Source organism: Montipora capricornis, chromosome 3 (genome assembly GCF_036669925.1).
Source record: "Montipora capricornis isolate CH-2021 chromosome 3, ASM3666992v2, whole genome shotgun sequence".
NCBI lineage: Eukaryota > Metazoa > Cnidaria > Anthozoa > Scleractinia > Acroporidae > Montipora > Montipora capricornis.
In genome coordinates this window covers 65646226-65672034 of record NC_090885.1, presented here as the reverse complement: position 1 = coordinate 65672034, position 25809 = coordinate 65646226, and the positions used below count along the sequence as shown (strand labels likewise).

Sequence of the window (25809 nt, the reverse complement as noted above, 5' to 3'; positions counted from 1 at the left end):
GCGTTTGACCCAATAAAGTTTGACTGATTTTATTTGGAGCGGCTGAGGCGTTCTTCACGCCTGGCCAGCCGCGAAGAACGCCTGAAGACCGACTTTGGGTCAAACGTCGATTTTCACATAAGTGCTTATGATGTATGCATGAATCATCGCTGTTAACGTATTTGCATATTCCATCAGTTTTTCACAACAGCGTCCTTGTAACGGTTACCGTGAATTGTACAGCGGGCGAAACATTGATTTTACCTTGAAAAACCACTGCCCAACAAGACCGCTTTTTTTATTTCTTTGGTGTAGCAGTTCGGTTCGACTGAATTAAGTTCGACGTTCGACTCAAATTAGGTGTTCTTAATTATTCGAGTTGACCCAAATTGTCGTCAGGTTCGGCTCAGGTGAAGTACGGCGTTTGACCCGGGCCTTACTTTTCTTACCGTTTTGGCTTTCTCGTCGTGAATGTCAATCAAGTGAGAACCAGCGTCATCAGTCTTGTCTGGGAAATCTGTGTATAAAGACATGATGAACTTAAAGACATTATCTGTGCAGAACATATAATGCACTCTTGATTCAGAATTAACATCAGGATGTTTTGCTAGATCCTTTTTGGGATGACCTACCGCTTCTCATCCAACAAAAAACATCTAGGAAACAAATATGCCTTATGAAATTACTATTTTTCCTGATATTCATTAGAAGTTAATTGCTTTGCTCGGCAATTTTAACATTAAAACCATCCTATTTGTTGAGGGCAAGTATGAGTTTTCTATCTTTTGTCCTTTTCCCTGCTTGTAACTGTAATCGTTGTCATATTATTGTGGGTATGTATGGAGTAAATAAATAAATAAATAAATATTAAATATAAAAGACAACATCGTCTAAAAGAAGAGATATTGTCCAGCCCAGCCTTTGGGATATGTGAACTTGTGAACTTCAGTTAGGGTTTTAATCTTCTCAAGACGTTTAACACAACTGACGATCAAAGTCTCTGATACAAACTCTTTCTTTGAGAAACTTCACGCAGATTTGACTGTCAACACTTTGCCAGTGGTTTAAAGGTTAACTTCTTGTGGTAGTAAAAGTTCTTTTAAATGCACACTCGAGCAATTGCCCGCTTTACCTCACGATTTTCTTCCAACAGGTGACCTCACCAAGGACTGCATTCCGTACTTTTTTGCAAACAGGATGAGGATATTTTAATCCTCCTATGACATTTATTAGCACGTGTTGTGAGACTGGCGACACAGCTTTAAGTTCCTCCTTTTCCGAGAATACGCGGTGTACCTGAAGTCTTACCAATTGCAGAGGTTTTGAAAGAAATAAACTACTTTCTCATAAATACCCTAAGTGTTGGTCCGACCGAGCTTTAAACCTTCGGCCTCCGGCAATAAGCTCCCGTGCAAGTAAGCCCACCAATTAGCACAGGTTCTGACAGGGTTCTGACGAACCTATCCTTTTCAAATAATGCGAAATCTACCTTGAACAAAAATTAAGATGAGAAGCTCCAGAAACGTAAAGGAGTTAAACTTGATCTAAGATAAATCGCTTTTTGCTAATACCAATACATGAAACACTCCAATTTTTGGTAGTATTTAAATAGCCAGCCAAACCATGCTAGCTTGTCAGTCACGATGACTGACAGCTAACCGACTTAAAATCGATTTATACACATGATATAAATAGTAATAAACACTAAGTCAGAAACTCTGTTTCTTGGCATCATTTCTGGCAGCCTTTTAATCCATCTCGGTGGTTTTTGTCACAATGGGACGTTTGCCTTATCTCTAGATATATCATAAGTATGTCAGTCATCATGCAACTGTTATAAAATGCCGGACGCCTTGCTAAAGTATGTAAAGAAGAGCTGATCGTGACACTCACCCTTGTACATAAACATACCTGTCTCGTCACCGGCATCAATGTGCTCCAGTGACGAACATCTATAACGCTGCAATGATTTGATGCAGTGAACTCCCACGATAGGCCGCCGGCCAAAAGAACGGTTATCCCGGACCTTTATGTTCATAGGGGGAGTGTACAATTCTTCCTTGGGAAGGTACTAGGAATGTAAAAGAAGGAAGGACAGATGAAATAGGCCACAGAGAGTTGTGGTAAAGTGAGTGACCTTATCACTGGCAATTAATTTGCATCCAGGCTGGTGGTGAACATTGGTTTGATCGTGATCTTGTTACAGAAATCATGCTGCACTAATGTGGTAAATATGAGTGAAAATGAGTCCGAGCCTCGGATTAGTAATCTGGAGCATTCGCAGACACTCTATTAAAGTAGGTGATTTGACTCACGTACTGAAGGGCTTTCATATCACAATCTTTGAGTAATTCAGTTCGGAACTGAATAGGAACATGAGAAAATAAAGGAGGTTATTACCTCCTTTAATTTCTCTTGATCCTTGTATTCATTGGAATCACTCCGAATGAGTGTCATATTCTGATAAAAACATTTTGTTAATTGACAGATTCTTTTAAATAACTGGTAAAGAGCTCAGCAACAAGGTCACCAACATTCTCGCTTTGATACCGGAGCACCATGGGTAAGATTATATATTGTAATCCATCAGTGCGAGAAAATTGGTCACCGTGCGACCGTACGACCGTACGTACGTCCACCCCTCCATGTATGCCAATGTGACCAGTATCACTTGACCATATCGTGGGCTCAAGTTTAGAGATCATAGAGGTGAGCTCTTTTTTAGTTGACCGCTGACCAGGTACTGGGTTTTGATTGGATCGCAGTCTTAAGCCAGGTTACCTTATTGTAAGAATAAATAACCCGGGAGCTCCGCTTTCAGGCTTGGCTAAATCTATATATTACATTCAAAGGCCGATGATTTCGAACGAAATTCGAATAATACCTACGGAGACCTGCGTGGCTCTTCGTATTTAATCGAAAGGCCACATAGCACAACAGAGTCTTGGGAAGAAACCTCTTCATTTGATTTTTAATTGATTGATAATCGTTGTTTTATTTTTGCGAAACGTTTTGGGTAAATTAAGCATTTTTTTTTTTCCAAGAGCAAATAGTTTTGGTCGCGTTTTAGGAAGGAAACAATCAAGAAAACTTTCACAGAAAACCCTATCCAACTACTAGTTATCGGAAATCATCTAAAAAGGAAGTTCAGCTTAACCCAATTTTATGCTTACGCTAGAATCAACAATTAAAAAACGGCCCTCACCGTGTCAAAGAAGAAGATTGGTTGATCAAAGTTCGGATTTCTCTGCGTGTTCTTGATAATGGAGGAGTGGATGACTTGATCTCCGCATTCAAACTCGATGCTTGGTGAAGAAACATTGGCTAACTGAAACTTCTTCATGTTTCGAACACCCCAACACAACACCTGTATGGTAGGTTACAAGTGAAAGTGGTTTGTGACATACCTATATGGAATGAGATCCTCCGGCTGAATTCGTTTCGGGGAGGACTGGTGATGGTGGCTAAAGTTTGTACACCTGTCTCGGCCAAGAGTCATCTTCAGAGTTAAATGTCAATTAACAATTTGTCACTTGACTCTGAAGACACTAAGAATGACTCCCGTTAGGCTGTCCAAACGAATTCTAAGTCTTCGAATCTAAATTTACACACCACATGGATTTGTCTTCGGTTCCCCGCTATTTATAAGTCCACTAAGCTGCGTTTTAAATAGCCAAAATGGTTGATACATTCCTGTGGAGTTTCTTAACGTTGTCGTAACGTTCTACACACACCATTACATGCTTGAAACTTCAAACATCAAAATGAACAAATTAGCGTTCCTTCCCGACTTTCCTGTCTACCGTAACAAAAATTGAAATTGCTTTAATTAAAAAATTCAAATTGCTTCCCCGGAAAAACAAGCCGAAACTTTCTTGATTTTCTTAGTTGCCTCCTTTTACTTTCATACCTCAAAACATATTTTTAACAAAATTATCTCTCTTTGTTTTATTTACAAAACTTAAATGGCTTTTAACCGTGATAGCATTTACCAATACACTTTATTCCAAAATGGTTGCCATTTTAGCATTCTTTTGTTTGATTGCAAATTAGTCCTTTTGGCCTCGTTCAAGGTTAAATATTCTTTTGACTTTTACGTTTGAAAGCAAGACCAAATGGACCAATATGCAAGGAAACAAAAGCTGTATAAAGTTTACGAATAGGCGCTACATATTTCAACGACATAACCTCTCATATTGTTCCTGACACGTGATGCGTACCTCGATAGCTGTGCGTTGCACGGCCGGTCTGATTCCACTGGGCACAATGTAAACATTTGTTTTATTTTCCTTGGTGGAAGGGAAGTAAGGCAAATCATTTTCCTCATCCTATTGAACGAAAACATGATCAAATGAGAGAAATTTCATTAAGCAAGAGAGCCTACCAGTGGAAATGAAACCAATGCAAGAAACAATGTTTCTTATGCTTCGCACACCATAATGAGTGCCATTTACCTCCAGTCTAACAACTGTCCGTAAATTTGCCAGTGCCTGGGTATGAGTAATTGTCTTTATTAGCTTTTATTTGGTGTTTCTTTTCAACTTTTCAACTATTGACTTTTCTTTATTAGCAAAGAACGAACAAGCTCCAGGCATGAGCACGGAAAAAAGACATTCCCATTTTTTGTTTCGGTGTCTTCCATTCACACTTGCTTTTCGTTGTGCTTGCATGCGCGACGGTCTGCGCTTGTTTTATATTGCTCATCTTACCTGCGCATGATTTTATGTGTCATTTGCAAGCCTGCACGCGTATAGGTTTCCCGGGATTTTGCATTGATACAAACAAAGCTTATTGTTAATATGTCAAAGCGTTTAAAGAAATTAACTAACTTGTCAATATTTTTTACTCAATTTTATTGTCGCGTTCGACTCTATGTGCTGTAACCATGACTGTGCCACTGGACTGTACCCTGCTCTACCATTGCGCTGTCTAGCCACCTTTTAGCTTGAAGCTGGCCAGTTGCGAGACAGTTTAATCCTATATTATTTCCAGGCTTAAAGCGGAAAATATATTTTCATCCGTCACACTTATTCTCCCTTTAACATACACACCTGAGGAATATACCCTTAACAAGTGGAATCCTTTCTATAGGTAATTACCCGATTTCGAGTGCAATTTGGAGTAAATGAGCACTACTACATCTTTTCAAAGACGAACAAAATTGCACGTATATAATAGATCTGAAAAAATATTGAGAAAGCCTGTCGTAATAGGCCATGTTCAATATATCAATATTCACACATGGCTAACAGGCTTTATGGTGAAATCTGAATATTATTTTGTTTAGAAATCTCCTTTGACACTTGTGAAACCAAGGAAACAGAACTGCGCCGTGAAATTTGACCATAAAGCCTCGTAGCCATGTCTCAATATTGATATATCGAACTCGGCCTATTAAACAGAAGCAGTGTAATTAAACAGCGTATCACACATCCAGGGCTAGTATTTGATTGGCCATCTGTTACCTTCTTTGATCATTGACCTATTAGAATGCGTGGTTTGGTAGGTCTTTTTGCACTGAATTACCTCTTTTCTGCACTGTGATACCTGAAACTGCATTTCTCTTAGCCAATCAGAATGGAGAAAATTTTTCATGCAAATTATTCGGGCTACAAAAAAAATGTTTAATCTCTTCATTCCTTCAACACAATACACTTCCTTTTTTATTTCACAAACTACTTTAAAGCTGCCCTTGCTATTCACATTAAACGCAGCGTGAACCAATACAACTAACACGTCTTCAATCAAAGCAGCTTTCGCTTTTTTAACAGATCTCCGTCAACTAGATTTTTTATCGCACAGTTTGAGTAACTAAAATGAATTGAAGGAAACAACCTGGAAACGATTAAATAAAATTATTGGTCAACTTCTATTCCCAGCCGTAGGCAATCTCCTTACATGTCAGCGCTGTCTTACCAGAAAGAGTTCAAACGCAACCAGAATCTCGCCAGCATCATCAGTTCCTTTCTTGACTGGTTCCCAAAGCAATTTGGGAGCAGGAGGTCCCTGGCCTTTGAGTTTCACGACAGGGAATCCAACAGAACGTCCCATAAAATCGTCTCGACCCTAAAAATATAACCACAGGTATTCTTTTTCGCATGAACCACCCTTTTCTTTGAGTACATATGCAATAAAACAACGCAATGACAAAGCATGCAAGTGAGTAGATCCTCCTGGTTACGCTCTCTTTCCAACTCTTCCGAACCTCTACTTTCATTGAAAAATACAATGCAGCAAAATCGTCGTTAGGTCCAGATGAATTTTCTCCGTGTGGTATGTATGTACCTATGGTTATTTGGTCTCGTATTCGATCCTGTTTTTGGAACCAGTCCCTATAACAATTGGAATAACTTCAAAATTACCCAAAATAGCTTTTTTATGTTCTGTTTGCATAAACGGTACCAATACGATATTTATTTATCCCAATACGCCTAGTGGCAAAGCTTTTTATAAACGGTGAAGCGCCATAAAAGACAAGATACATTGTAGGTAAATGCAGATCACTTGTTAATCCATCGTGAATGCATAATGAGATCTGTGATAATTCATGCAATAAAAAAGCCAGTAGACGCAATCTGTCCGTTAGGTTTTAGACTATTTTGTCTGTCGTTCTTGCTCTTAAGACCCACTTTATGGCCATCGAGACATCTTTTAAGAGATTCTTCTTCGTTCCCCATCAATCTTTGTTAATGACATATGCTTTGGAAGAGGGCGAAATGACTACGTTTGAAGTGCGACTTCGTATTTTAACACAGGATTTTCCACACAGATGCGAACCAGAGGTTAGCTTACCATGTAAGGAAATATTATTAAAATACTGGAAGCATTGGTTATTTATGTTGTGTCCATCTTAATCTAACGTAACGTTTAACACTAAGACAGTCTCACCACAGCGTCATGATCAAACAGTTCCAAAACGACGTGAGGTGGGCACTTTTCCGTGATTTCAGGACTTCCATATATGTAGACATTTTCAAAGATGAGTGTCTGATCCCAGGTGGGGCTCAGTGTTCGGTGCACTATCTCGGACACCTGACTCTCATTACAAAATGAAACGCGGACATAGGGATCTGCAAGGCAGAAAACAGACTCATGAATGCGATTTCAAGTTGCTGTTGACCTAATTGAGGCGAAAGGATAGTGTATTAGCTCTCGCGAGCTGGCTATCAATTGGTAATTGTAATAGCTTCTGTTTTTTAATCTGTCTCTTTGTTTCTGTTCCTCAGTGGGTAGTAAGGCAATCGCATTGGCACCTACATCAAGGACTTCAGGAAAGCCAATCAAAGGGAAGATACGGAAGGCATTTGGAATAGGTGGTTGCTAATAACAATTCAACTTTCAAACGGCAGAATTAAGTCTAAAAATCACAACTCCTTTCTAAGTTAGTAGTCTCGCATGAAGGCTCGTAATGAAACAGAAACGACCAAAATCTCCAATCGGGAAATTGTCCAGAATCCATGCAACCTATAGTGCCACAACTGGCAATGCTAACTGAACGTGTCTCTAAAAAACGAAATGGTGGCCATTTTGGTTCTTTTCTTATGGAAGTGCTTTCATTTGTTGCAGTGACATACATGATCGTACATTGAGTGATTTAAATCACTCTGTTGGTTCACGTGACAGCTGCTCATCTGAATACACCAGAGAGTGTATGCGCAATACGTCATGGAGGCCACAGTGGACTAAGGGCGCTTTCCTTTTGTCAGAACTGGCCGGCCAAACCCGTCAGTTTGCAAAGAAAATGCAACCATTTTAAGCAACACTTGCATCATAATCCTGCATTCTTCTGGAGGAATACAGAACATCTTCGAAGTGTGTTAATTTGAAGGCTTTGTATAGTTAGTCCTTCCAAATGCCCTCTCTGGCCAGTCAGTTCTGTCAAATGGAAAGCGTCCTAAGAAATGGCAGCTGTGTTCCTTTAAATGAATATTTGCTCTTTTGAAGAGATTGAGACTAAATAGGCTCTTAAGCCCTGGCCAAACTATCGAACAAAGTTGGATTCAACGTTCCGACTTTGCTCGATCCATTATTGTTCGACCGTTTGGCCACCCATGCTGGATGATGCTTCTCCAACAGTTTTTGCTCGATCAAATGTTGGATAGAGTTTGCTTTTCATCAAACGTTTCGCCCAACAATTCTGATAAACGGAAATATGTTAGAGTGTTTTGCCGCTCTTCCAACAAAGTTGCATCCTGAAGCGGGTCACGTTCGCCCTGCTAGCCAATCACGAATCTCCATTTTATTTTCATGCCTAGGCCTCTAGCGTCATTTGCAAAACAAAGATGACGGACGATCGGGACCTCATGGTTGTTGCAATTGACGAAGAGCCAGCTGCAGACAGCCAGAAAGGGAAAAAAGGAAAGAAAAAGAAGCGAGTTTGGTAAGATTGGGAAGTTGAACTTGAAACTCTGATTAGTGAGTATGAAGCGAGGCCATGTCTGTGGGATACGTTTAGCCCCCTTTATCATGATCGCGACAAGCGAAGGAAAGCTCTCCAGGAAATAGCAGAGGCAATGGATATTCCGAAAGAAAAAGTTACCTCAAAGTGGAACGTTTTAAGAGCTCTATTCAGCAGGAAAGTGCATTCCGAGTTGAAATTAAAGTCCGGGGCAGCGACTAGCGAGCGGTATAAAAGCAAATGGAAGTTTTTTAATATGATGAAGTTCCTAACAGAGGCGGTTCAAGCAAGGAAAAGTACTGAAAGGCTTGTTAAAGAAGAAACAAGAAGTGGGGCGGCTGAAGGTGGAGACGATACCAAAGAAGAACCTCTAACATTTCGAGAATCATAAACGCTACAAGCGCCTGTCGTTTGCGTGTTAGCGCCAACTTGCACCGGTAGCTTGTTTCGTCTAGCAATGTTAGATAGTGTTTTGCTACTATCTCAACATTCACGTCCAACGATGTTGGATGTTGGATCCAACTTTGTTCGATAGTTTTACCAGGGCTTTAATGTTGAAAAAAGTGATCGATGCCCCGGATGCTCTACCATTGACCCAAAGGAGACTCGCGGGAGCTGGGGCCGTTCAGCTCAGTAGGTTCAGATAACCGTTTTAATTGACTCTCCTTGAGTTGGCAAAAACATTGCCCCATCGTTTACTCAAGCAAGCCATTACGTCCAGGCCCCAGGTGTTGGAAGGGTGGATAGCGCTATCCACTGGATAACTCACTTGGTTTTTCTAGTGTTTACCCACTGGATAGTAATTTATCCGGTGGATAACGTTATTGACCTTTTAAACAACCGAGGTCAGGTATGCATTTCTCAACACGTTTCGAAACTATGGGCCTTTGGTATTCATGGTATCAGAATTCCTTTATCTTCAAAAAAGACGTGCGAATTTGCAGTTTCATCCCTCTATTAGCTTAAAAACACGTTTTCAGATTCCCCGCCTTGCGCCAGGTACATATACTATTTCCCTGTTCCCTGTCCCTGTTCTTCTTAGCGTTGATTTATTTCCTGCGTCTCGTTAGATAGGCAAAAAAATAAGTGTAATTTTAATTAAATTATCTAGACACTCAATAAGGAGGGAGCCGTGACTTACCCGAGAGCCCATCGGAATCAGCAGGCAGCAGGTCCCGTCCCTGGAAGAGGAACACTCTCAGCTGGTACTTGTGCGCCTCTGCAATACACAAAAGAGTACTTGGAGCAAGGCCGGACGGCTACCTAAATTAACTTAAAACCTTAAGGAAATAGCACGTTTGGGTAATGTAGCATGCGTTTGTTCTATGTATTTCCCGCTTAAACTGTTAGGCAGTGCTTTAAAAATCTAATTGATTGGGACTTCTAAATCTCATAAAAGCGTCTCGTATGCAATAAAATATTTCGTATGCAACTCATCGACATCGGCCGTTATCGACAACAAAGTAGTTGGCAATGTCCTTTTCAAAGGAAAAACTACTCTAGTGGTCGATAACAAACGAGGTAGTTATGTTATTGACCATTTTTTAATGTCTACTTTTTCTTTTGCAACGACTACAACAGTTTGACACGTCAGCGATTCTTCATCCAGGTACCCCAGAACTGTTCCTATCATTCACAACTAGAACTAGGTAGTGTTGAACCTAATTTCTGGACGATTATAATAGGCCATTTTATAGTAGTTTGCTCAGTAACCTAGCCTATGAATGGCTGCGAAGCTGCCGGCGACCCTGTATTGATACAGCCGCCTCTGCTTTTATCATGTTAATTGTGTTGTTGTAATTCTAATTAGTTCATATTAACATTACAAAAGCAAGAAGGTTTGTATCAAAACAGAGTCACCGGCAGCCTCACTTCCATTCTTAGGCCAGATAACTTAGCTACAACTGTAAAATGATCTATTGTCGATTCAAGTTATATAAGTTACTGATTACAAATAATGGTTGATTATAGACCATTATAGGCCACTATCAAAAATACTATAATACTCTTTGTTTGTCCCTCCAAATGTTTGCGTAAGCATTGTTTCTAGCTTTTTTTGAGACTCACAATGGTCCTAAGAAAAAATGTGGCGGCTCTTAGTATTTCACTTACTTTCAAATGTGATGAACATCCTTGGCACCATCATCGTTACTTCTTTGCCCTGTTGATCGCCAAAAGAAGGTGTGTTTCATGGTTCAGGAGAAATTATTCCTTAACTCTGACAATGATTAGTTTACTGAGTTTTGTTTAGTATAATATAATCACGTTTTCGTCACTAAATAAAAGCTAGTTCCATTTTTCAAGCGAAACTAAGGTCCTTTAGGGCACGTGCAGTCGGTCGGGTTCTAATCTGCATACAAACTTATTTTCTAACGGGCTGTAGTTAAATTACTACCGTTTCAGCATTTTCTCTCTCTCTTTTTCCTTCCAACCGCTTGTTCAGGAAAGCCGATCTTTTAACATGTTTTTGAGGTAACAAAAAGCAAACTGACTGTGAAGTTTGAGGACCCAAATCCACTCCGTTCTTGAGATACAGAGGGAACTGTGACACCCAAAAATGCTCGTAAAGTTTCGGGACTTTCGAGAAACGGACCCCAGTTCCCAAATGCATGGCTTGGTAGTTCATTTGGTAGAGTGGAGCACAATCTCAGGGTCATGAGTTCGAGTCTCTCTCAGGTCTGGATTTTTTCAGGTTTCTTTCGCAACTTCTCAGGTTGCTTCATGAATAGACAACTTTCATAAATAGAGACGACCTTTCCATTCGTTTGTATTTACGTCAATTAGACCTACTGCCCTCACTTTGGACCAAATACTATTCTTTTGAATTTTGCTCGTCGTAGCGAGGCTAGAAAGGCTTATTAGAATTAAAACAAAAGAATACTTTATGTGACGGTCATTATGAAAGAGGACTATTGCGATTACTGTAGCCTTCCTTGTCATGAACTGTAATATACCTCTCCAGTTATCTGAAACACGGCTGGTGCCGTTGGATCTGCTTGTATCATCTTGCGATGCCATCTGCGGCGTCGAACCATGTCTCTTGTTCGATTCTTACTATGAAACTTTGATGAAAATACTGCAGCATATTCCCAGCCTTCTTTGTCTACGTTGTCCTCGTGACTCTGATTAAGAGAATGGGAGCGATTTTTGATAACAAAATACTGGTGGTAACAGTTTGGATTGTCGAAAGCATTTCAGTAGGAAGAGCGTCTGATAAGTGTGAGAGATCTGGAAACAACTCATGAAGCAGAGCAAATGGCAATATGCCCATGTGAGAAACAAAGGAGTTGTTTCGCCAAATTTAAGGAGGCTGGAACCAGTTTCGCCACTTTTGAGAGACCTTCTTATTAGAAAGGTTATAACTACTATACGGTATCGCGTAACAGCAATGTTATGGTACCATATGAAACACCATGGCAACAGGAAAGCTCTCCCAATACACCCTATATTTCGTCTTTACTTGTTTGTATCTCAAAAATGAACTCGGTGACGGGGATTGGGATTTTTTTTTTTGTAGAATAGTAATAAGCAATCTGAGATAGAAATATAGGCACAGTTTTAGAGCATTCACGTGAGCCAATTCAGAGCTACCTTAATTTTTTTTGGTGTTTCATATGGAACCATAACATTGCTGTTATGTGATACGTTGTTGTAGTGACAACCCTTCTAATATAAGAAGGTCTCTTTAAAGTAGTGAAACTGGTTCCGGCCATCTTAAACGAAAGCAAGAATTTCTTCTCGTATAAAAAACCAAGAAATGCCTACGTTTTGAAATGAACCCGAATGCATGCCGCGCGTGCAGCACGCTCTGGTGGCGTCACCACTACCGTTGCCGTCGTTTTTTGGACTGGACACGCTGTGGTCGTCAAACCTTGATTTAACCAAGAAACCTGAGGTCCTGGAACGATGAGCGTCAGCTGTTAAGTAGCACCTGTGATTTAGGGACTTGACCCCATGGACCTCCCAAAACAACTTAAGACTTAAAATCAGTGTCTCTAAACAAAAATATAGATGAGTCTCTATAGAGTAGAAAATTGAGATAGCAACAACTGCACCTTATCATCTTTATCAGAGATCTTCACCAGGTTTCTACTGCGCACCCATCGCCTTCGTCTTGACAAGTGATAAGTTTTTTCCACTGCCACATAACTAGAAACACTCGAGTCAACGGTGTACTCCCATCCTAGCAGAAAACATCATGGTTACTCTTAGCATACCGTCGGTGTGCATTTTGCATGTTTTTTTATCTATACCCGTACGTAGTCGATGGTGACACGGGGATACTCGCAAAAATCCCAGTGCTCCTTTGCAGGCGTCGAACCTACGATCTTCCGATTACTAGTTCGGATGCTCTACCACTGTGCGATGGGGGATGATCGGAAAAATCCGAGTGCTCCATTGTAGGGGTCGAAACTACCACCAACCAGCCGAGTGTTAATTCGGATACTTCACCCGTCTCACCATCTCTTAATTTTATTCATCAGGGTGTGCACCAGCGGTGCAGGGATGGCGCAGTGGTGAGAGCACTCGCCTCCCACTACAATCGCCCACGTTCGATTCCCAGACTCGGCTTCATATGTGGGTTGAGTTTGTTGGTTCTCTACCCTGCACCGAGAGGTTTTTCTCCTCAACAACCAACATTTCACTTCATTTGCGTTAATTGTTAATTTCAGTTTACATTGCCCCCAATTAGTGCTCCAGGCTAGAACGACTAGACACTTAAATAAACTTCCTTTTTCCTTTACTTTTCTTTCCACATGATCATAAACAAATCGACGGCACGGGCCGCCATTTTTGATGGTTATATAACAGGTGACATCCTGCACACCCTAAATGAATGGTCATGTACGTATGACAAACTGTTACCGTCTTCATCCACTGCTCTGTTGGTATCCACCCTCCATTCTGACGTCCAGTCCCAGCCCTCTGGGGCCAGCAACTCATCCTTGCTGGTAACACCATTTCCATGCTACAAGGACGGAAAAGCATTTATTATGCATATAAATAAATGTTAATTGACAAGAGCAAGGAGATCCAATGATAATTCAGCATTGAAACGTTGGAAATGATAACTCGAAAATGTAGCCGTTTAAAACTGAGTGGGGATGTAAAACTAAAACCAGCCCTGCTTTGGCCAATTACAACAGACGGAAGACAATCAAACCAAAACAAGTACGTGCGGCAGGCGCTTAACGTAAGGTGACGCGTGCTAGAATTAAAGTCGCAATTAGTTTGATATTAACCTCCGATTGGCTCAGAATGTGGTGCAAGATTAATAAACTAATGACAAATCATTGAATAAACAAAAACCGTTCAAAAACGTTCAAGGTGCCGTTATGCAATTGGCTGTACTCAAATATTAATATGCGTCTCTCGGACTCCGGGAAATTAATTGATATGTCACGGTTTGCAGATGCCGTGACATGACGTTGCTCTTCCAAATCATTGGACGAACGAACTTGCCTTTTCGGCAAGCTATCAGGACGATTTTAACCACAACAAGAAGGAGACAAATTAATCACTTTATTAGATGCCAATCCATGGCATTGTAATGTAATGAAAGAGTGACTTGTCCCCTCTAATCGTAGTAACCGACCATACCCGAGTTACGAAAGCTTGCTTTTCAGACCGAGGCCAATAGCAAAGTCTTTCTTATGAAAATGGGCTGTCATTAACAAGACCATCACTGATAAAACGAATTGAGTTTGGACTCGCTTCGAGAACGAGGCTGAAGTGACTCAGAAACGACCAATTGCAAACGGATGATCGCAATCGAGTACTGACTATGTCTGTCCATTGAACTGAGGCTGGTTTCCAGTGCATTCCAGGGAGACGTTCCTCGTTTTCAAACATGTCTTCCAAAAAACTCTTACTGCCTGTATCCCTCTCGTAAGCTAAACTGAAAGAGAAAAACAAGCGGTTGGATTGCGATGCTTAAATTTCCCTGAAATAAATGGCACTAAAGTAAGCCAAGAGAGCCACACACACACACAGTTGCAGTTGCATCGAAATGCTGCTGCAAACATGCCTCGTAAAATTGGGATAACACACCTTTGGGGGGTGGGGGGTAATTCAAATCCCCCTCACTTTAAGCCCATTTAACTTACACTTTGAATGGTCGTTTTTCATTCCGAATTTTTTAGGGATGAGTTCCTTCAAGTAGATAAAATCTTTCCTGTTTTGCTCTTGTGTTCTCGATTTTATTTTTATATACTAAACATGGCCAAAACGAAAATGACTTGAATTGAGAGTTTGCGAAACACCGACTAAACTCTGTTTTAAAAATGAGGCCTTGATGGTCTTAACTAAGGAAGCGCGCTGCCTTTTCTTTGAAAAATTAAGTAGAGTCCGTGGTCTTGTCGAACAAGGACGATAGGCCCGTTCTTCCTCTTGTGGGCACGTCTTAGCACACTTCAATGTGTAATAAATGTGACACTAAAAAGGGTCCGGACGGTTGCTGAAGTAGTTTAAACAGTTGAGAACAGACAATTACTGAGCACCGAGATCAGTCAGTTTTTAAACCTACTCCTACGCTATATGTCTAGCAAGAAATGTCCCATTACACTATCCCCCCCTAAAGAAAGGACTCGCCGGATTCAGGACTACTACGAGTAATAAAACAAAATAAAGTCAATCCGTTTAGTCTCTTAGCAAAACTCTTGAAGGTTTATCTCTCTACCAAGAAAAGACAGTTTCAGAGTCCCCGCAATGTTCTAGCCTTCTTCAGGAATTTTGGTCTCAGTTTCTGTATCCGCTCTTTGTCCTTTCTTTGCTTGTCTTCCAACATCTTCAAATGGTCCGATATCTGCTGCAAACTATTTAGAATCCATTCACCATAACGATCTGGAGGTCTCCTTACGGGTACAGGTCTTGGGCTCTGTTCACCTGGCTGTTCCTCCTCTCCCTTGTGTTCGCCTTCTCTGTTCTCCTCCACGCTCATCTTGAACATCGTCTGACAGTCTACCTCCGTCCGTATCCGGCATCTCTACTACCTGGTCGCATCCACCCCCCTGTTCGAAATCTCCCACTGTAGCCGTATCAGCCAGGCAGGACCCATACCCACTCTCGTCTTGCACATCAACAACCTCGTCAAAAAACTCAAAACTCATCTGCAGCCTCAACCTTGATAACCTCATCTTCCGTTTCACCATCAACCGTATCAGGCTCCCCTGATTCCACTTCCCCACCGGCTGGTGCTACCCGTTCACTTTCCTTGCTTCCACCTTGAGGTACATCCACTGACCTCCCAGCAACTGGTTCCTCCAAGGGTGCTTCCTGCCTTCTCTGATACAACGGCAGATTGTGGAAATGAACTACTTGAGATCTCTTGGAACGTCCCCTGACTTTCTTCACCAGATACGTAACATCCGTGACGTGCTCCACTACCTCAAATGGGCCCTCCCACTGCCGATGGAATTTGTTTGCTTCACCCGGCTTCAGCTGTGTAGCGTAGCGTAGCACTAAATCACCAGTCTGAAACACCATATGTTTTACACCTTTGTCGTAGCAATCTCTCTGCCGACCATGGGATGCTCGCAGATTTTCCCTCACGTCACGGAAAGCCGTTTCCAAACTACTCTGAAGATCACTGCCAAACTCCGAGTAGTTCCTTTCATCCTCTTCGGCCCTGCCTATCATTACATCCACAGGTATTCGCATTTCCCTTCCAAACATAAGTTCAAAAGGTGTATATCCAGTGGAGGAGTGGACACTACTTCTAAAAGCCATCATAAAGTAATCTAGGTGTTCATCTCAACTCCGTGGATCACCTTCTATTCTGGCCTTCAGCATGCTCTTTAAGGTTTTGTGCAGGTTCTCAATCTGTCCATTGCCCTCCGGGTGGTACGAAGTTGACCGGGTTTTGTTGATCTCCAGCAAATGGCACATTTCCATTTCCTCAAACACCTGGGACTCGAAGTTTCTTCCATTATCACTGTGCATGCTGTCCGGCACACCACATCGACACACTCAGTTCTTCACCAACAAACGCAAACGCCTCAGCCCACTTTGTAAAACTGCACTGCACAGTCTGAATGTAACGCTTACCGCTTCGAGACCATGGCAAGGGACCAACAATGTCAACATGGATTCTCTGCATAGGTTTTCCCGTTGACTTGCATTTGGCACATGTCAGACAACTGCCACAGCACCGATGCACTGCTTTTGTCAACCCTGGTCTCCAGAACCTGTTTTCCATCTTTCTCAAGGTCTTCATCCTTCCTAAGTGGACACCTGCTGGACCATTGTGAACTTCAGAAAGCGCTTCTTTGACCATTCTACTCTTAGCTGGGGAAGTTCCCTCGGCGGATCGCAGGTAAAGTGCTCCTTCTCGTAGCTCCAGCAATTCCCATTTTGCCCATATTTCCCTTGTTACTCGACTCAAAGTCTGGAGCTCCTCAACAGTTGGTTTCTTCCACTGCCGCAACACCTGATTTACAAGTGGACCTATATCTGGATCCTGGACGACTACAACGCCTCTGGGTAGGCATTTTCCAGCAATTCCATCACATTATCGGCAAATCCTCCGAAATCCTCATTCGGCCTTTGACACCTGGCTCACAACTGTAATTTATAATTTTCCCTTGTCTTGCCTGAATCAAATCTTTCGACCAGCTTCGCCATGAATTCTTCAAAGGTTAGCGATTCTAAAAACTTCAGAAGCTCAACTGCTTTGTAGGCCGGTTGCTCAAGCAGGGTCATCAAATACGCTCGACGATCTGACGGTTTGATATGTACCATATTCGCATACTAAAGAAACTGGGACAGCCACGTTTTGAAATTTTGACCCACCGAATAGAAACGCGGTTCTCGTACGTTCCTCTTGGATTCTGTTTCCGTAGACACCGCCATACTCTGCTTCAAAGCCTGAGATAAGGTATTCACCAGCTGTTGAATTTCGGAGCTCTCCTCTGGCGATGCACTCTTCGATAGTTTCTTCGATTGTTCTTTTGGCGTGAGTTTTGCTGGAAGACCGCCTTCGGCACGTTCGGGCATTTTATGCTCGTCGTCACTCACTTCTGCTCATTAAAATCACACCGCTGCCACCAATGTAACATTAAAAAGGGTCCGGACGGTTACTGAAGTATTTTAAACAGTTTTAATCCAGTGGCTGAGAACACACAATTACTGAGCACCGAGATCGATCAGTTCTAAAGGGACACGTGTTGTTTTTTAACCTAATCCTACATTATATATCTAGCACGAAATCTCCCATTACAAATGTTTATTAACTCGAAGACTTCTTTTATAGGACGTTAAAAATATTTGCACTTTCTTCGCAATTACTAGACTACCAAGTGCACTTTTTGTTGAAACCCCAGTTTGGTCAACACAGTAAATAGTAGGGCTCTTGATAGTCTAACTCACCTGAGCTCTGGGTTGATAAACCAATCTCCATCAAAGGTCCATCCCTCGGGAGGAATGAAAGATTCTTTCAAAAGTTTCATCTGTAATGCAAATCAAAAAACCATATGAGAGAAAAATCATTAGGAAAAAAGTATTTGCCAGTTAAACTTTATGACGCGAGAGAAAGAACGATTCCCCGCAGACAACCGCTCGATCGTAACTCGGTAATGAATATAAAACTGAAGACCAAATCCAAATCGAAAATTCTCTTCTAGAAAACACTCAATACTTGCAGTCACGTAATCTTTTTGATAATTTTTAAGGCAAGCAGAACATTGTTTTTATTCTGCAGGTCTTTTTTTTAGGAGAACATTTCCTTTTTCATCATATCTTCCTTCAGCATTTGCAAATAATCTTGGATCCACTGTCTTGTCGTATTGTGTATTTCCGATGTCACGCCCCAACGTATATGCAATAATCACTCCAAGGCAAATTCCCATCGTACACGAAAAAAGCTGGTGCAATTTCAAACTATTCGAAGTTGTATCGATCTGTACAGGCTCCCGCCTCTATATTCAATGCGTTCAAGTTGTCCAGAAACGGCCAATTTCCAGGTAATTCATGTCCTATATTTCACGTCTTGTCTCTTGTCTCCTCGATGAGGAGGTCCCGACAATGAATTCGAGGCCGCACAACTCGCAAAAAAACAGTCAAGAGAAGTTTAGTGAATGCTCAAACAAATAGGAATCATACCGATCCACTGGGGTTTGACCAGGCAGGACGAGGCAGGCCTTTGGCTGTCCATTTACCTAAAACACTCATCTGATTTTCATACTAAAGAGAGCAAAGGAACAGTATGGCGTTAAAGGCTTTAAATGACCAACATGAGTATAATAATTTCATTTGCCACAGAAGAAAATTTGTATAGGCCACTTAGGAAAATACTATAATACTCTTTGTTTGTTCCCCCAAATTATGCACAAGCATTGTTTTTGTTTTCTCTTGGGACCATTGTAAGTCCCAAGAGAAACTGGAAACAATGCTTATGCAAAATTTGGGGGGACAAACAAAGATTATTATGATATTTTCCAAAGTGGCCTATTATAAGACGCGCAACCATCCCCACGCTCCCAGGCCCCATGGTTATGAATTCAGACTCGTCCCTAACGGCAATGATGTTTACCGCTACGAAATGCGACGGAGAGCTTCGAAAGTTCCATGAGCTATACTTTTTAACTGGCAACGCACCTAGCAAGGCACTAGTTGTTACCCTTTCTGGATAGACAACTGGTCTAGTCTATTCTAGTGTAGTCTAGTCGGAACTACTGATCGGAATTCGTCGAAAATTCGTTCTCATTACTTTAATTTGCACACTACTGTATTGATACTCATGTAAGTTCAAACTTAAGACATAAGAGTGGTTTTCATCCGTTGATCAAGATTCAGACTAGACTAGTCCTTGTAAGGCTACATTTAAATAACTCATTTTTAAGGTTGGGTTTCACTAGCGACCAAATCATGAGATGAGTATGGCGTTACTATCTTGCCAAGGCCTACTCGTAGATCGGATTCCTGAGAATTCGTTTTTCGTTCGGAAAAGGTCGGTACCGATGAAGTAATTGGGAGCTTAAGCACGCGCACTTTTGAGACGCAGACGGCCAACCGTAGTGAGCTGTCTTCCCGTTTAATTTGTCTTCACGCAACCAAATTTATAATGCTAAGTATCTTTTCTCCATTAGAGAAGATCAGTTTAAAAATCTGGGAGACACTACTTTCCTGACATCCGAAATGTTGACTTTCCACTTCCGGTTGCGTCCGCGTAGCAAAAACGTCACCTGACAGTCTTAATAAAGCCTAGTAGCGACATAACGAACATAATCATAATCATAAGCACGAACATAACGCTGTTATGTCGCTTATGTCTTAGTGAGAACGTCCAGAAACATAATCATAGGCGCCCTTATGATCAACATAATCATAATCATAAGAAAATGATCGACCATTTTCTTATGATTACGATTATGGCTTTGACTATGACTATGTCGCTTTTATTTGCAGTGGGTTCGCGAAAATCATAACGACACAATGAGAAACGGGGTCATTGTGTTTTGGCCAATTAAAGTCTAGGACCAGTACTTTCGGGTCGGTTCATTTTCAAGATGGCGGCCAGCTTCGAAGAAAGGCTTTCCGTTTTTAGAGCGTCCGTCCCCACTAGAACATAAGAAGCTTATGTTTATGTTTAAGATTATGACTATGCTTATGATCCTTATGTCGCCAGTGGGAACTAAGCTTAAAAGCATAAAATTGACGAACGAAATCGAAAGCTGAATAGCAGGGAAAGTACAAGAATTACCACATTGAATAAATATTACATTGCAAAGGTTAATCTGTCTGTTCCTTGTCTCTTTACGCGGTTTGGCTGCCGTTAATTGAGATACACTGTGAGCTCAAAAAGCTGATTCGTTTTCTGAGCACGCGAATTTAAGTCTGATTTTGAGAAACAGGAAAGATACCTTTCGTCGAGGTCTTGATACTGTGGCGTCAATCAATCTATTCGTTGACAGTGAAAACCGGCCTTTTTGGGAAAACCTACTATCCTATTTTTGTAGTTCGTTAGTCGTATGCAATTAATTAAACGTCGTACCGTTTCGGCAAATACGCAGAAGTCGCCCTCAATATTAGTGCGGTTGGTCCAAGCCTCCTGGTCTTTCTCAAGTCCAAGCCACAATATAAAACGCACATGACCAGGTACTTCTGGGTAGTCTTCCAAGTTGAACTGCTTCTTTCCGGGGTACTGTGAGAATAAAAGAGAGAACTTTGACTTCCGGGAAGCTCGACGCTTCGAATGATGGACGTTTCAGTATAAGGTTGTTTTGTCGGAAATTGCTCATTTCGCGTTTGTTACTTTTGGTGTCAGTCACAACAACGTTCTCTATGTTGCTTTAGCTCATTGATGAAAGCCAGGGAAGATATTTCTAAAGAATAAAATGTTCGTAAACAATTATCATTTTAACTACCGCCTCTAACCTCAACTACTCCTCTTTGCAGCGACAAAATCCCTTCACCCATGGCAAACATATCTTGCCATTTTCAAGTCGAAATTGTTCTTTTAATGTGGTGTAAAACTTAAGAAGGCAACGAATAGTTTGTCCCAAGACCGAGCTATTGAGAGCCGTATCTCTGAGATGACTTCAGTCACAATGTAAAAGTTCGACTTGACGGAAAACGGCAGGGTACATCTTTTCTTAAAGCATGAAAAACCCCTTATTCTAACTTTCTCTTTTGAGGGGTTGCTCGATATCTCGAGCTAACAAGCAAGAAATGAGCAAATATCAAAGAAGGTTTTTCCACTTTTGGTGACTGGAACGCAAATTTCACTCAGTAAAGGCGACAAAATTAGGGAGACATTCAGCATTGCCTTTACCGCGCACCGGCTGCTCATTTGGTTGAGCACCGGGATGCCGTGCGGGAGGTCGACATAAGGTCTTCAAACAACTGAGGAGAAAGTGCTGCCTTTGTAATGACGTCTGCAAATGGTTAAACTCTATAGTCTTCTCGGATAAGGACGATAAACCGTAGGCCCCGCGTCACAACCCTTCAATCTTCATAACGGCTGTGGGACGTAAAAGAACCCACACACTTGTCGCAAGGAGTAGGACATGGATTCCCGGTGATGTGGTCTGTCCTCTGTGGTGTATCATGGTTGGGAGAGTAATTGCTCAGAGATATTAGCTTCACCAATCTACTCTTAAATCCGGAGGTAAATGAAGATACGATAAATACGATGATGATGATGATGATGTAAGAACCAAAAATATGTTTCACGGTACGGTAATTCGACCTTTCCGAAGTTAAAACAAAATCGGCAAGCCTAACAAAATTAGCGTGACTTAGGCGCGTTACCTGCATGAATCTCTCCAACACCTGGCCGCAGTATTTGCCGCGTGCAGCTTCGTGGGGCGAGTACAGCAGATCATAAGCTGGAATGCGGTGATACGCGATTCGTTTCTCACCGCTCATCATCCAAATCACAACATCAGGCATACTGTTCTGTGGCTGCAAACGAATCCACATATCAACAACTATAAAACAAAATACTTTCTTGTTGTTGTTGTCGCCCTCATTACAAGTATAAAATAAGTACGTGTCGGTCCAAACTCTTTCACTAACAAGACAATGTCGGCGATTTTTTTGTTTTGTTCCTTTTTTTAGTATAGTTTAGCTGCCTTTTTGGCTTGTGTGATTATCTAATCTTGATGCATTTTTTAAAATGATGACTCACCGATTTTACAAATAGTTGTTTCAATAAACAAATTTCGATTTATTAAAATTCACTGAGTGCTGAACAGAAGGCATCATCTCGAGGCTCTGGGGAATAAATATATAGATTTGTATGGGTTTATTCTCCAGAATCTCGAGTTGGTGCCTTTTGTTTAGGACTGAATTTTAATGTATCAAAATTGGTCTATTCTATGATTGCACGTTGCAACCGAACGCTTTTATTATCTAAAGAAAGAGCTGCTAAGACATTATCAGTTTAGTTGAGAAAATAGCTGTTATGATGAGTTGGTTTAATGATAGTTGAACAAGAATGGAAATCGCTGGAATTATGTATATATCAATTTCTGATTTTACCTGACGTCACGACGGCTATATATGTTGGAGGAAAGAACAACTTAGCGAAAAAACCGTCTTTTGGGAATTTGATTCTATTATTATGCAAAACTTGAGCTACATTTTTCTCTTGTTTTGGCACCAAAATGGTCGTCGTATTAAGTGAGTGCAATTGTTGTGCTCCAAAGAGTGATCTGTTTAGATCTAACACTGGACTGAAGCACGAACTATATTATATTGGCTGCGCAGCTCAGTGCAAGGGAACAAAGATGTAAAACGATATGCTATCCTTCATTTTCAAGTTTATATGATATCTTAAGTTCGAGTCTTACCAGGAGAATCCTCCTAAAGTTAGCAACACGTTTTCCCATATAATTTTTGTATACCTCAACAGCTAGCAATCGAAGTCTTTTCGAGAACTCCTCTATAGCACTGATTGCGTCTTCCACATCGGTTGCGCTTGAACGAAGTTTCACGGCTTCCTTGACAATAGCTTGCTATATATCAATTAAATAAAAAACAACACAAATCATGTTCGGTGGTGGTGTTTTCTTTTGGGAAACGCAAGCCAACGAGAATGTTTCTCAAAATATTATTTCCCGTTAAAATAATAATTTCGTGATAACTTCAAGTCGTTCGGAATGGAAAGTGTTTATCAACATTGCGGGAATAAAATTGGCATGAATGGAGTGGTTGTTTGGGACGAAAATTAAAAATATATCGTCAGGTTCTCACGTCCTCTACACAACTTCAAATTCAGTCCATAAGCCTTATTCACGATAGCCGCCATGTTGGTTTTCAAATTGTCATGCAAATTAGCCATGTGATATGGTGGGGAGCAAACATTGGAAAAAAGGCAAATTGCGGAAATTCGGCTCGTCGAAATATTGAAATAACATTGCTAGAACTGCATTTTAGAATTTAGAATTAAGTACCTTTTATAATAATTTTATCTCTTTTGATTGACTTTGACATTTTGACTTTCTACTTTGTTATCTGCTCATTTTTCACTAGAAAAACATCGAAGTAACTTGTGTAATCATTCTATTTTACTACTTAAATGATAAACATTCAATGAACGTGAAACAAATCATCTGTGTGGCTAAAATGTTCGTTACAACCTCTCGAACTTGAGTTGTTTGCCCCCTCAGAAGTGTGTAGCTAATTTGCATGATAATAGCAAATCCAACATGGCGGCCATCGTGAATAAGGTCTATTCTCGTCGTCGTCAGGACAAGGACGGCGAAGAAATGTACGAAAAGGTAAAACGCACGTGCAGGGCGTGCAGCGCCTTTGTTTTTGTTCATTAAGCCCATTGTTTTATGGCGTTTTTGTAGCCGTCGTCGTCGTCCTATCGTAAGGTTCCTTAAGCTACAGAGACGACAACTATAACACATGTGGATCACGCGACCGACACTACATTAATTAACTGTACAAGTGTACCATTGACGACTGGTACACTTCTTTCTTGTAACAGGAAGTATAATTTCAATGTGGTCCCAAGGAAAGATTTTAGTCACGGACATGTGAATCTCTGAGCAAACGTACCAGCTCACTGTCCCTTGTCTCTTTTATTCTGAAGTCAAGGTCGTTCACTCCGGGGGTTCTTGCTGTCAGCTCTGGCAAAGGTTTACTACGAACGTCAAAGGATGGAATTATTAAGAAGTGGCTGTAGTATACATGTGAACCAGGTATATGGAAGAAAAGAAAGACGACCGAGCAAAGCCAAAAAATAACGTACAAGGAAATACAAGTGACCCCAATTCAGCATTGGTTGTCACTAAAAATGATGGATCCGGCACAGTCAGGTTGGATACTTCATAACAAATACATGGAAGAGTCTCTATGTGAAGCTTTAAGTGGCCCCAACTTACAGAATGTGTCTCTTTGTGCCAAACAGAAAGAAGCAATAAGTGATATCATAGTTTTAAGCAAAGATACTATCATCATTTTACCGACCGGCTTCACACCCCATCGGCCATTTTTACTTCCGGTTCAAGATTTGATTGTTCGCAAGCTAACTAGTATGAATTTGCTATGAGAAACGATGGGATTCGCGAAAAAGAACGTATTTAAATTAAGCTTAAGCACTTGTTCGAGAATGACTATTACTGACCGTCAAGGGTGACATTTTATACACATGTCAATGGCTCGTAACTGGGAGCGAACAATTCCCATACTAAGACTATGTCACGGCATTTTACAGACGGATCTATTTTAGACTATCTCTTCCACAAAAAGGCAAAGGCAGTTCCGGTTCGGTGGCGTTATAACGTCATGTTAGTCGCTTGTGATTGGTCATCGGGCTACTTGTGTGAGTCTCGTTCGCAAGAAATTCAATTCAAACTAAACATATACCGGTCTGTAAAAACGCTGTGCCAGAAACATACGGCTGTTGTTCGCTCCTAGTCATGGGCTCCTTACGACAAATACGTAACAGTGCGTTATACTGGCGAGGTGAAGATGCATGTTCACCTCGCCAGTATAACGCACTGTTACGTATTTGTCGTAAATAATGTTCCATCTGACTGTTGCGCGGATCCATTATTCTCTATTTTCGAATTCCCCTTAATACACTAAACCATTGTTTTCAAATGCTCTTGGGAATATGCAGTGTCCCCCAAGAGCATTTGAAAACAATAGTTTATGCAAAATTTGGGGGGCAAACAAAGTGTATTATGGGGAATTCGAAAATAGAGAATAGTGACAACCATTCTGCCTTACTGCTGTCAGTTACCCTCGTGAATTTTTGATGAACGACAAAAAATACGCTTTCGCCAGTCCTATATATCCACATTACCATTACCTTGTGTGGCAGTATAAATTGACCACAGTAAAAGAACAATCGCCATAGACGACGTCAACAATGAATTGGTCCAATCATAAAACACATGTAGCCGGCGCCTGGCGCGGGAAATTCCCCGAGGAATCTATTCCCGGTCAGTTACGTCACAAACTACTTTGCATTCGAGTTTCCGAAGAACTTTTGCATGAGCTCGGTACTTGGTCCAAATAACTGCTTCTTTTGCTAACTTCAAAAACGAGTGCGACACTGTCATGCCTAACGCGAAATGTTGACACGAAAATGGTAAAATATGTTTGCTTCTGTTGGAGAAATTTATTTAACCAACGGAAAAAATTTCAGCTAGGTGCTCAAAACCATAGAGATCGCAAAACTATTTTATACATGTAATTCAAAAATACTACATTGTTAAGCTTGACAGCTCACCTACACTCCTCTATCAGTTTATCCACCATTTTTATGATAAGAAAGGCAATTGTCTGTAGTGAATCCTTTCTGGTGATTGCAAGTTGAACATCCTCTAGTTGGGATTCCTAAAATCAAAAGCATTTTTAAAGGCAAGAATGGACTCATTACGCAATCTTTTATCGATCTTTCTTCTCCAATAAACGCTCGCGATCCAAAAGAACGTTTTTGTTGGGGGCTAGGACTGTCTCACGAAATTACAATT

The 25809-nt window shown here is 41.0% G+C and overlaps 1 protein-coding gene across 2 annotated transcripts in view; it reads right to left on the bottom strand.

The window, feature by feature from the left end:
• LOC138043748 (myoferlin-like) overlaps positions 1–25809 on the bottom strand; it is a 68678-nt gene that overhangs the window by 21207 nt on the left and 21662 nt on the right. For both annotated transcript variants that reach the window (XR_011131321.1, XM_068890167.1), the window contains exons 20-38: positions 25566–25672; positions 23885–23969; positions 22723–22833; positions 21626–21778; positions 20367–20516; positions 18476–18556; positions 17744–17823; positions 14162–14276; positions 13244–13346; positions 12433–12560; positions 11332–11499; positions 10490–10538; positions 9519–9596; positions 6868–7049; positions 5896–6045; positions 4200–4307; positions 3185–3346; positions 1891–2050; positions 429–496 (exon numbers count right to left, since the gene is read on the bottom strand). Coding sequence is in view for 1 of the 2 variants with exons in the window: in XM_068890167.1 (XP_068746268.1) it covers positions 429–496; positions 1891–2050; positions 3185–3346; positions 4200–4307; positions 5896–6045; positions 6868–7049; positions 9519–9596; positions 10490–10538; positions 11332–11499; positions 12433–12560; positions 13244–13346; positions 14162–14276; positions 17744–17823; positions 18476–18556; positions 20367–20516; positions 21626–21778; positions 22723–22833; positions 23885–23969; positions 25566–25672 (2238 nt within the window). In the remaining variant the exon portion in view is untranslated. The remainder of the gene's footprint in view (positions 1–428; positions 497–1890; positions 2051–3184; positions 3347–4199; positions 4308–5895; positions 6046–6867; positions 7050–9518; positions 9597–10489; positions 10539–11331; positions 11500–12432; positions 12561–13243; positions 13347–14161; positions 14277–17743; positions 17824–18475; positions 18557–20366; positions 20517–21625; positions 21779–22722; positions 22834–23884; positions 23970–25565; positions 25673–25809) is intronic.